Source organism: Odocoileus virginianus, chromosome 6 (genome assembly GCF_023699985.2).
Source record: "Odocoileus virginianus isolate 20LAN1187 ecotype Illinois chromosome 6, Ovbor_1.2, whole genome shotgun sequence".
Classification (NCBI taxonomy): Eukaryota; Metazoa; Chordata; class Mammalia; order Artiodactyla; family Cervidae; genus Odocoileus; species Odocoileus virginianus.
Window position 1 is genome coordinate 40,310,532 of NC_069679.1, and position 13,474 is coordinate 40,324,005.

The window sequence follows — 13,474 nt, forward strand, 5'->3', positions numbered from 1 at the left end:
GAGTTGAGACCTAAATAAATACAAAAAACTGATTTCCACTCTAAAGAATTAATAATTACCTTTGTAATTTGATGGTTAAAGAATATTATACTAAATTTTTTTATTTTGAAGCAGATTGTAAGACACCTCTAAATCAAGCTCCTTTAGTTCAGAATAACAATAGCTATTTCTATATCATACCTTGTATTTGGTCATGGTGCTAAAATGATTATTCCGAAAGAACACACAAAGTTCTCCTTCCTGAACCGTTGAAGTTAGTTCACATAATCCATGGTATGTCAGTTGAGTGGCTGTGTTATTTAGAAACTGCTCAGCTACAAAGCCTAGGAACCAATGCATAATATTAAATGGAAGAATAATTTCAAAATTTAAAAGTTTTTCTATTTACACTGTGTTCCAAGTATGAAGAAAGGCCAATCAAAATAAGACTTTTCTATTGTAACATGATGGTGCCAAACTGGAGATTCTTCTTTGTTATTCTGCTATGGAAGATGTGTCTGACAATTCCAGGCTAAAGAAATAATTATCTGAAATTCTTTTTATCAATAAATGCATTTACTCATACCACACCTACTTTTGCAAAGAATTTCAATAAAAGAAACAGATACAATAAAACTAAAACCCAATATAACAAATGAGAAGGCAAGGGTTAGCAATTTAAAAACTGGGTAGGAGCAAAAGTTGTATGTTAACAACCTCTTCCCCAAAGGATAGGTGTTTAGAAATTAAAAGCAGCTTCAAGAAACTGAGTTGCTTAAGATTTTGACAAAGATCTCAGATAATTCTTAATTCACAAACTGCTCAATTCATGCCTTAAAACTAAAGATAGGCATAAAACCTAACAGAAAACACTGGGGTAACCGATGACATTTTTATCCTATTCTCCTCCAACATATGCCACTCATTATATAGATATATTAAGATCAGAAATAGAAATCATCTCTTTTCTTTTCAAACATAATGAAATCCAAAGAAGCTTTCTGGGGTTTAATTTAAAAGATATGTATGTATGGTTGATCCTCATTATTCACATGGATTCATATCTGCAAATCTGTCTATCTAAAATTTGTAACTCCAAAAATAAATACTTACTGCATTCCTAAGTATGTACAAAATAGCAAAAAAATTGAGTTACCCAATATGCACATTCCCCACTGAAGGCAAAATAAGCAACACTGTGCCTTCTTGTTTCAGCTCTCATACCGTGAAGAAGTGTCATTTTCATGTTCTATGTAATGCCACACTTTTTCACATTTTGTGAAATTTTTGTGTTTTTTTGGGGTGATTTTTAGTGTGTAAAATGGTTCCTAAGTATAATGTTGAAGTTAGTGTTCCTATGCACACAAAGGTTGTGATGTGCCTTAGAATACATATTTTTTACAGCTTTGGTCAGGCAGTTACAGGGCTGTTGGCTATGAGTTTAATGTTTATGAGTCAACAGAGGTGTCTCTAAACAGAAACACACACAAAAAACAAGGTTATCTCTTGACAAGCTGATGAAAATGTGACCAGAAGCTCACAGCTACCTAATCTTGAGTAGTGGTTTGGTATTGGCTAATTCAGTGTTCACAGCAACTTTACAGGACATAACTTTCAGTAATAATGAAAATCAATTGTATAAATATTTTAAAAGCCTGTATTTCTCTTTCCTTCTTTCTCTTCCTTTCTCCTTTTGCTCCCTTTCTTTAAAAAGGAATGGAGGGGAGGAGAATGCTCTAAAAATGTTTATAAGTGAGCAGGGAAGTGCAGATTAGGGAGTAAAGACGAATCTGTGTTAAGAAACTGACACCTCAACAAAAAATTGAAAAAAAAGTTGGTAGAAACTTGGTAAGGCCAGAGGTAGCTGTATAACATAGGTTTATTCCACTCCCTTATCATCCCTTACTTTTATTTATTTTCTAGAATTGTGAGTTAAGTTTTATTTGGGGCAAAGTGAGGACTGCAGCCCAAAAGACAGCACCTCAGATAGCTCTGAGAGACTGGTCCAAACAGCTAGTGGAGGAAGGTAATAATATAAGATTTTGGTGAAGGGGGAGTTCAATGCAACCAAGCACTCACTTTACAAAAGGTTTTCTGCTAGTCACAAGGAGCTGATGTCACCATGAAGGGATTTAGTGCTTTTCTAGATATGAGGAAATGCAAAGACTGGGATCATGAAATCATTCCTGAAAATACCTTACTATCTAAAGACCTGTTACACCAGTTTCCCTGGAGCACAGAGTGCCTCAATCTCCACACTGAATTCCCTTCAGGGAGTGCTGAAGGTCAGCAGCTGCAGCAGCACAGACAGATGGCAAATGCCCTTGTTGTTGTTCTTCACTTGCTGGCAAGTGCTCTCAGCAAGTGCCAATTTGTAGTTGACAGGCAAGTGTCAATTCATAGTTGACAGGGCCCATCCCTCACTTTCAGCGTCAAGTCACAGCACTTCCAGCTACAAACTGGTTGTAAAAAGTTACCAATATACCACACTATTCCAAGGAATTGGTAAAGTAGGAGGGGAAGTGCAAAAAGTAATACAGAAAACCACAGCCAAAGGAAACTTATAGCACATCTGCAACTTCTTGGGTTTTATACATTTAGAAATAAGATTCCCCTTAATTATTATCATTACTTTGCTAAGTACTAAGTTACTGAGTGAAACATATTAGTTATATACTAAAGCACTTACTATTATCTAACATTTAAAATGTAAGCATTATGTCTCTGTGAGAAGTACCATTGCTGTTAGAATATCCATGTAATTAAACACTTCTTTCAGAAAGATGTCTCTAAATGTCCCTTCCATACCACACTCACACAACATCCTCTCTATAACTGTTTAAAAAAGATACAAAAATTCAGTGGAGCTATAGTACAACATTACTTTCATATATAAATTCCAAAATTTAACCCTAGAAAAGTGTTTCTCAGCTATTTGTTTCTAACGATCAGGACATGGACTCAGAGAGAAGAAGTGACTTGCTTAAGGACATAAAACTAGTTATGGCAAAGTGAAGATTGGAACTTAACTGGCATTAAGTTAAAAAATTTACTGCATTATAAATGCAAATTTATTGCATTATAAATGTAAACTGAACTTTATTTTTCCCTGAACCACAGAGCATAGCTTAATTTAGACTTAAATAAATGTTTCCTAATTCTTCTACCAACTTGTAACAGTGACATATTCAAAAGCCTAATCTAGTTTTAACTTTTCTTTTTTTTTAACTTTTCATAACTAAACAAATTATGGAGTTTCAAAGTATAATATAAGCAATTATTTATTAATCACAAATGGCAAAGGGTATCTTTCCAATAAAAAAATCTGGTAAGTATCACCTTAATTAAATTTGAACATCAGCAACAATGGGATAGTCAGACATGATATTCCACTCGATTTGATGCACTAGGAAAGACACAATGTCACCTATGTAGTAATCACACTGAAAATATTTAACACAAGTCTAGGAGGAAACAATCAAATGAATCAAAATTGAGGACTATTTTATAAAACAATTAGGCTGGATTATAAAGAAAAGTAAATATCACAAAAGACCAAAAAGAAAAATAGAGATCTGTTCTAAATTACAGGAGACTAAGTTGGTATGATAATTAAATGATACCTGACTGAAGCCTATATTGAAAAAGCTTAAAAGTTATAACGGGCATTATTGGGATACCTTGGGAATTTTGAATATAAATAGTATGTTAGATACTGGTAGTACATCAATGCTAAATTTCCTGAGATAATTGTATTGTGATTACAGAGGAATATTCTTTGTTCTTAGAAGACAAATACTGGAGAGTTAATGGATAGTGTTATAATATTTGCAATTAATTATTACATGATTTAGGAAAAAAATTGTGGGTGTGTGTGAATACAGAAAGAAAGTAAAACTTGAATACATTAGTAATTGGTGAATTTAGATGAAACATATATATGTATATACATACATACACACATATTCATTGTGCTATTCCAACTTTATGGGTTGGAGTTTTTTCAAAATGAAAGAGAAAGGAAAACAAAAGGAAATCAATTTTATTTAATCAAAAATAATATGAGCTCAAACTATAATCTTCAGTGCTTATGGCACATAATAAAGGCTCAATAGGTACTTGAATAAGTGAATATGCTGGAAAAATTTCCTTAAGCTTTTTTTTTTTTAATCTAGAAACAGTTGTTAAAGAAATTATTCCTGAGAGAGCACCTAGAATTAATGACAAGCTTTGTGGAGTCTGGCAGCTAGCACTGAACTATTTTTTTCCCTGCTGATTTTTGCTGCCATGCTACAACCCATCATTATAACTTGAATCAAAAAAAAATATTAACATCCAAAAGAGGCAGCAAATAATAAGTATTCTATGTACACAAAAAGTTCTGAACTTGTACTTACGAGATACTGCCATCAGAAGAAAACAAATATTTTCCGAAAGAAGTTGAAAGGATGTCTATTCTATTTGACCGATAGCTAAATAATATTTCTTTTTCATAAAAAAAGAATGATAGTAAAAGTATTTCTTGTATTCTGTACCTTATGGAAATGAAACATTTGAATTTAAAAAAAAAAGCAGTTACCATCTAAGGCCAAAGTTCAATAATTTTTAATACAGAATGAAATAATAAAACATTTTGGGATATTTTATGATTCAGAAGGAAAGTTACAGTTGTAAGGCTAAACAGAAAAAGAAAGCAGACTTCTTCAGCTGAATAATATACCCAAGAAAATATGATGAAGAAAATGGAAAAAAAAAAGAAAGAAAATGGAAAAAAGCTAACTGCTACATTATATAAGTAAAAAGGTCCACTGTGGTCTTTCATTTCATTACTGATGTCATAGTGCCTTTATACATGCAGCCACTGAGACTGAATATTGATTTCAAACAGACTGCATATTTGTAATTTCTTATAAACAAAAAACTAGTTGAGCTTTTTAATTGTACTGAATTCCATATATAATTTTTCTTTGAAATGGAAATCTGACAAGCACAATTTCACCATTACAAAATTTATATATCAAGGAATTAATCAGCTTGGTATATATTACCTGGAAATTCTGTACCTCTAAAGAGGAAGATTCCTTCTTGTTTTTACCAAGATGTTCTTCTCAAGTTATCAATACTATACAAATTAGCTACCTTTTTCATTATCCCAGAAATCAATGCTAGAGAAATATTATAATATTAAATAGTTGTAAAACCACTTTGAGAAAAAGGAGAAGTGATGAAGGGACTGTTTTTCAGTTACTGTTCATTCTGCTAGTGTAATAAGTGCTACCCATGTTACAATGCAGCCTCACTTGGTGAAAATGCTGTTAATAGTGTTTCCTATAGTTTCTTACCTCATAAATATATTCATCCAAATATCACTTATTGGCTATCATTTTATCGGTTAACACTTTCCAGATCCAATTGTTCTCTCAATTATTATTGAATAGCATACCGCAAGTTACTGAGAAAGTAGGAATTGACAGAGAGGTAATTTCTTTGTAGGCTGCTTTCTAAGAATATTTACAGAGCATGGATAAAGAATGGAATGTTCTAGTGAGTGGAATTTTGTTAACTAAGGGAAGACATTTTTTGTGACAGCTTTTCTTGCTCCTCTCTCTCCTAAAATTTAAACTTTGCTGTCTTAGGCTGTAGTGAAAGAGGTGTCACACAAATCAATCATTAATACTCCTGAATATTTATGCCTGGATAGTAAAAGTGAAGTCGCTCAGTCATGTCCGACTTTTTGCAACCCCATGGACTGGAGCCTACCAGGCTCCTCCGTTCATGGGATTTTCCAGGCAAGAGCACTGGAGTGGATTGCCATTTCCTTCTCCAGGGGATCTTCCCAACCCAGGGATTGAACCCGGGTCTTCTGCATTGCAGACAGACGCTTTACCATCTGAGCTACCAGGGAAGTCAATTGAGCAATAATCAGTTGGGTTCTTGTTAACCAATATAGTTTGAGATTCACTTACATATCTTCTTTCATATGTTCTTAGGTACTCGTGTAGTCATTTAGCTTTAATTTTATAACATGTAGTGATTATAATAGATTTTTATTATACTTCATGTGAAAGAACTGTGTCTGAGACAGAAAGATGAGGCTTATCACCTACTTTTCACTATTTCTCTTTCTTCTGTTAATCCTTCAACCCGAGAAGAACAGGAAACTTAGTATTTATGTATATTTATGAAAAAGTGAAGTGGATGTTGGGGAAATTATACCAAATGTTATGGTTCCTGACAGCATTTTGGTTTCAAATCTGCTCTTCCCTTCACTGACTGGAACACAGTTTAAAAAAAAGAAAAAAGAAAGAAACCACTTCTATATTGATGAATTTAGCAATACTTACTTTTAGCTAAGAATTAGGAAAACTGATGATCAAGAGGGTACTCTGATCCAGAACAGAACTTTAACATACTATACTATACTGAAATATAAGGCAGAGTTCTACTAAAATGAACATGAGTACCATAACACACATCTCACTCAGTCAACTAAAGTGTTCAGGATGAATTATAAAGTTCCCTCAGTACTTCCAAATAATAACCCTTTTTTAAAAGAGCAATTATCAGTAACCCCTGGTAATTGGCCATATCAAAGATAGCAAGTGATTTCAAAGACTTTTATTAGAATCCAGGCCTGATTTTACAAGGCAAGTAAAAAGGGTTCTAGGAAAAACCTTTCACTGGTACCTTTATGAATAATTACTTCTTTTTTTTAAATAATTACTTCTTTTAATTCCCACAGGTAGCATCACTTTTATTTTTAGAAGTTGTATTTAATACATTTAAAAGATATTAAATTATAAGACAAGTTATTCTGCCAAGAATAAGTCAGGTATTAGCAGCACTCACCCACCTTCACTAACCAGCTCACTATTTTCTGACTGCTTACAAGAGATGATCTTCTCCACTAGCTGGTTGTAGCTGCAGTTACCAACAGCTTTTACAATGTCATCAATCTAGAAAACAAATGACTGTCTCACTAATCATGATAAAGTTATTATAAAAACAGTAACAAAAAAACCCACATCGCTCTTGAGGGTTTTATTCTAATACGATACTAAATTTAAAATTATTACTTATGAAAAAAAATCATCACTAAAATCAACACCCAACAGTTTTCAAATTTGTTTATAGCTCACTATAGCATAGTATGAAAAATACTGCTTAGCTATATTTCAATTATGCAAAAAATTATAAAATGGAATTATTATATACAACTTTATTTCTAAAGATTGTAAAGATGTATTTAAGTGATTAAAATCAAAAAAGTAATCTATTTCAGGAAGAAAATTAAGAAAATCCCATTTTTTTAAGTTGAAAAACAAATGTTTTGTATTTAAAGCAAGGCAAATCTAAAAGATGTTAATTTATGGGTTAACAAGGTTTTCCCATTGTATTACTTAGTTCCTAGCAAAGTATACTGAAGATACAAGTAAACATGACTAATGTTACTTCCCCAAAGGAAAGTTAATATATATTCTTAAGGGAAAATATTTGCCTCATGATTCTTATTTTGTCTGTGGAGGTACAGCAGAAAAGTAAATTCAAATTTTTAAAGTATAGGACATTAAAATTGGGCATCTCTACTCTCCTTCCATTTTGCTTTGACCATTGAAGAAAAAAAATAGATGTCTGTTGTCTAAACAACTTACTTTGATTGCACTCCCATTCCTAAAATATATTTGTAAGTTATTTACATGTACTTAATTAATATATTAACATAAATTTACACAATGAAATAAAAAATAAGAGGGGCAACATTTTCTTTCCATATCCAAATGATCTTCTAGAATACTACAAGAACCAACAGATTTGCACAAGTAACAGAACAGTGATTTTTAAACAGAGAGTGTTTTAAAAAGTTAAAAGATTTCAAGACTCAAGTTGTTTCTCAAGTATCTAAGTTTTCATTCCACTGCAGTATAGCAAAGTTTGAGAACAACTTCTTTAGGCTATAATTTATTTCCTCTCTTTCTGCAAAATTTAAGGATGGTAAAAGCCTCTTAATCATGCAAGTGTACTAATGGTTGGCTGAAGATAAGTTAATTGAATAAGTTAAAGCAGAGAACTGTGGAAAGTATTATATACATCTTAAACATTTCATGTTAACTTAAAACACAACTGTATTCACTTGTCAACTTTCTGACGCAGAGCCAAAATAAGGCTGTTTCTTTGAAAGTGGATCTTTTGGCTATGATTCTATATAAATGACACAAGAATATGCCTTCCAGTTTTAATATATTTAAAATGAAAACTTAGGCCCTTAAGAAGCAGTTTGAGAGTATAATCTCTTTAGATGTTCATTATTTTTTGGAATATCTTTACTGATTACAGCAACTATCTTTAGTATTCAACTTCATTAAGTCTTTCCAAAGCACTGAATTTTCAATCCTAAGAAATCCACAAAAATACACCTAGAATAATACATGATCAATATATAAAAATTAGTTGTACTTCTATAGACTAGCGATGAACAATACAAAGATTTCAAGTTTTCATAGGCAGAATCTCTACATTAGTATTTCATCAATTAACTCATTTGGATGTCTTTTATGTACTACTATGTGCCAGGTGCTATTAGAGAAACTAAAGACTAAGCAGTGAATAAAATAGATGGTTTAGCAAATATATATTATACTAAGCAGTTGTATGTAGTGGTAAGAAGCTGTTCTTTGTTTTCATTGTACTATAGCATTCCATAGCATGAATATAACAGTTATTCATTCATCTTTTGATGGATATTCAAGTTGTTTCCAGTTTGGGGTGATGACAAATAACACTGCTATGAACATTCTTTGTACATTTATCCTGTTTCACAAATCTAGATTTTCTCTAGCAAATCCGCCTTGTCAAATTCCTGTGTCTTATCCTCAACTTTACTAGATAACTCCAAACTGCTTTCCAAAGGAGGTAGTCAGTTTATGTTATCATTAGCATGGAATGAAAATTCTCTATATTGCATATCTTCTCCAACATTTAGTACTGTCAGACTTCTAAATGTTAGCCATTCTGATGTGTGTATTTTGACTGTAATTTGCATTTGCCTGACGACTAGTTCATATGTTCACTGGTCATTTGGGTATCCATTTTTTGAAGTGTTTCTTCAAGCCTGTTTTGAAGAATTTTAGCTTTGCTAGTCTTCTTTATTATATATTTATTTTCTATTTTAATACTTTTGCTCTTAAGATAGATACATAGCTCATTAATTTTCAGTCTTAGTTTTGATAAAGATTTAGTTTCTGTGTAGTTTAAAATATACTGTTTCATTATGAGTTTTTGACTCAAATAGTCTCTACTGACTTTTTCTAATGATTTCTAGATTACTTACATTGTGGTCACAGACTATTTTACACCTCATTTATTTTATTATTTTTCTTTATTTTACACTTCGTTTATTCTAAATCCTTATAAATTTGTTGAAACTTAGCTTTATAACAGCATTAGGCAAAGTTTTATAAATTTCATTAGTGCATAAAAAGAATGGATAGTCAGGTTCATAGGAAACAAGGAAAGGCTGAGAAAGCAACATAGACAAGGGGAGACTATGAAGATACAATGATTAAAATGCAATATAATATCCTGAATTGAATTCTGGAACATAAAAAAAATTAGTGAAAAAATCAGTGAAATGTGAGAACTGTAATATAGTTAATAGTAAGGTACCAACATTAAATCTCTAAGTTTTGACACATCCATTATGGTCATGTAAGAGTAGGGGAAATTGGGTGAAGAAATGTATGGGAATTCTGAATACCATCTTTGCAACTTTCCTGTAAGTCTAGAATTAGTCAAAAATTAAAAGTTCATTAATTTTTTGAAAAGAATATATGTTTATTAGGTTATCTTTTCTGCTTCTATCAATTATAGTGAAAAGTATTTTAAAAGCTTCCAGTACGACAAATTTCTTTCTTCTTATTAAATTCTTCTTTATGTACTTGGAGCTTATGTTATTAGATGCATACAAATTCTGTTTTCCATTGTTAAAAACTAACCTTTACTCTCTGTGGTGATTCCCATGAGTCCAAGGAATAAACAGTCAATCAGGGTATTTATTTTCGAGGTGTCTCCAGACACATACACACTTAAAATGATTATATCTTCTTAGCAAATTAAACATTCTTTCATTAGTAATGCTTTTCGACTCAAAAGTCTATTCTTTCTGATATTACTATTGGTACATCAGTTTTCTTTTGATTAGCAATGTATGGCATCTCTTTTATCTATTTTCAATCATTCTGTTTAACTTCAGACTATTTTATATATGTCTCTTGTAACAGCAAATATATATATCTTAATCTGACCTCAGAATCACTGACTTTTAACTACAGCATTTAGTCCTATTGATATTACTATAATTATTCACATATTTGAATATATTAAATCTACTGTTCTCTCTTTCCCATCAGGTCTATATTTCTTTACCTCTCCTTTCTTCTTTTTGGATTAATCCTTTTACTAATCCAGAAGTTACCTACTATGTTTTCTATTCTTTTCATGGTTACTCTAAAGGAGCGTTATCCATCTGCACATGCTGTAATAATGGAAATATTCCAAATCTTTGTTGCCCAGTAAGATACCCACTAGTCACAGGTGGCTACTGAGCAATTTAAAGTGTGTCTAGTGAAACTTAGGAAGTAAATATTTAATTAAATTTAACTAGCCATATTTGGCTACCATATTGGACAGAGAAGTTATAAGAACTATAATATCAACCCTTATCATATCAAACTTAGAACTTAATATTCTCTTCTTGATCAATTAATTCTAGGCCCTTAGAAAACTTTACCCTTCTCCCAGCTTATGTTATTATTTTTTCATATGCTAATGTTTTTAAACTGTAAAGGATGATGTTATTATTTAATATAGTCAACAATGATTTAAATTTATCATGTTATTTTCTCTCCACTCACTCTTCCATCTGGGATCACTTTCTTTCTTTTCAAAATCCTTGTTCAGAATTTCCATCAATAGTGGTCTACTGGAAGGAAACTATCTTAATTCAATTAATCTAAAAATGACTTTAGGGACTTCCCTGGTGGTCCAGGGGCTAAGACTGCACTCTCAACACAGGGAGACTAGGTTAGATCCCTGGTCAGGGAACGAGATCCCACATGCTGCAATTAAGAGTTCACATGCTGCAACTAACGATCCTGCATCTAAGGCTTGGCACAGACAAATAAATAAATAAATATTTTTTTAAAAAGATGAAGTCAATCTTAAAAATTATTTTATTTCTCTCCATTCTTGAGAGAGAATTTTTCTGGGAACAGGAAATAGACTAGCATTTGTCTTCTTTCAGCACACTGAATGTATGATTTTCACTGTTATCTGGCTTCAAATGTTGTGCTTAAAGAATTAATTATCAATAATGGAGAAATACCTTCTCAGTGGCTGAATTAGTGTCCATCTACCATCCAGAGAATGATATTTATTTGCAGGATAATTATTTGCAGTACACATACTCAAAGAATACAAAGAATCAGCCAGTGCCAAGAGATATTTCATAGAAACCTATGGATTTTAAGCTTTTGCCTTGTTCTTTTCTCTTTCTCAGCTTAAAATCCGTCAGTCATGAAACAAATAAGTAAAAACAGATAAAAAGCACAGCTCTCAGGCCCAAGATTTTGAAAACCACTGTGCAGACCAGAAAAATCTGATGAACAATTTGTATCCTACATTAGAGATACTTTTCTCTAAGCCTATGAATTCAACTGTCTGCCAGACAATATGCAGCTACACATACAGTCAGAGGGATAATCTAAACCCAGTTTTTAAGAACTCAGAATTAAGTCCCTTAGGCCATAAGTTCATTTTCCTCAAGGATCTAGGCTACCTGGCACTGCCATTTGCGAGGATCTAACACGATTTACCTTGGAGGAATCAGATGCTGGACATGTCTAGACTTTTTAGTGATGTTCTCAAGAGTCAGAGTGCCAAAATAAACAAACAGATGTATGCTGACAGCAAGCCTGTCACTGCTCAGAAATACCAGCTACCTTTAAAGGACAGGGGTGAAGAAACACTACCAAATCTATGCTATATGATCTCTCCGTCTCTGTAGGTAATGCATGTATGAATGTTTCATTTCATCAGTTAATATTTACTTAGAATCTTCTATGTGCCAGGCACTGTTCTTAAAAATAAGAGCCTAGCCTTCACAAAACATACACTCTACTGGGAGATGATAGTTAATCAAGTAAATAAACAATTCTAGATAATGACTTGGGAAAAGGAGGGTGACTAATTTCAACAAGGGAAGGCCTCTCTAACAAGATGATATTTGATCTAAGAAACTGAATAATGAGGAGACCAGAAATGGAAAGATATGGGAGAACAATGTGTTTGGGCAGTAAAACAGTGTTCCACAGTGGGCAATCAGCTAGTACAAAAACCTGAGCTAGAAATGAGCTCTGTATATCTCAAATATGAAGGCAGCTGGTGTTGGAGGGCAGTAAAAAGGTGGGAGAATTACATAAGAGGCGAAGTTGGACATGAGACAGAATTTAGATAATGCAGTGTATCATAAAAATTCTAATAAAGATTTTGTATCTTATTATAAAGAATGAAATAATGCCATCTGCAGCAACATGGATGAACCCAGAGATTGCCATATTAAGTGAAGTAAGTCAGATAGAGACAGATATATGACATCACTTATACGTGGAATCTAAAAAAAATGGTACAAATTGACTTATTTACAAAACAAAAATAGAGTCACAGATGTAGAAAACAAACTTATGATTACCAGGGCTAGAAGGGGAAGGAGGGATAAATTGGGAGATTGAGAGACTGACATATCCACACTACTTTATATAAATAAATTAGTAATAACGGCCTGCTGTATAGTATAAAGAACTCTACTCAGTACTCCATAATGGCCTACATGGGAGAAGAATCTAACAAGGAGTGGATATATGTATAACTGACTACACTTCCCTGTAAACCTGAAACTAACACAAGATTGTAAATAAACTATACTCTAATGAAAATTAAAAAAAAAAGATTTTGTATCTTATTCTAGCTACACTGGAGGCTTCTGATGAAAGGAGTAGGGCACAGGGATAAAGGGGAGGGTTTATTTCACAAAGATCACTCTGAGTGCCAAGATAATTCACTGCAGGGAAGAATAATCTTTTCAACAAATGAGAGTGAGACAACTGAATATCCACATGCAAAAGAATAATGTTGGATTCCTTCCCCAAACCACATACACAAATCAACTCAAAATGGATCAAACTCCTAAATGTAAGCACTAAAAGTATATACTTTATACTTACATACTTTATATATTATAAATATACAAAAAACTCTTAGAACCCAGTTAACAAAAAGACAAATAGCCCAATTAAAAGTGGCCAAGAAATTTGCAGATATTTCTCTAAAGATACACAAATGGCTAATAAGTGTATGGAAAGATAATCAACAACATTAGTCATTAGAGAAATGCAAACAAATCCACAATGAGATACAACTTTACACCTACTATGATGGCTAC

General features: G+C 32.4%; 1 protein-coding gene across 2 annotated transcripts in view; it reads right to left on the bottom strand.

Annotated features, from left to right (window-relative positions):
• Positions 1-13,474, bottom strand: part of MINDY2 (MINDY lysine 48 deubiquitinase 2) — a 75,580-nt gene that overhangs the window by 21,855 nt on the left and 40,251 nt on the right. Inside the window, exons 5-6 of one of the 2 annotated variants that reach the window (XM_020882545.2) lie at positions 6,833-6,935; positions 181-323 (exon numbers count right to left, since the gene is read on the bottom strand). The exons of the other annotated variant lie outside the window; for it this stretch is intronic. Of the exons in view, the coding sequence (XP_020738204.2) occupies positions 181-323; positions 6,833-6,935 (246 nt within the window). The remainder of the gene's footprint in view (positions 1-180; positions 324-6,832; positions 6,936-13,474) is intronic. 2 annotated transcript variants of the gene reach the window in all.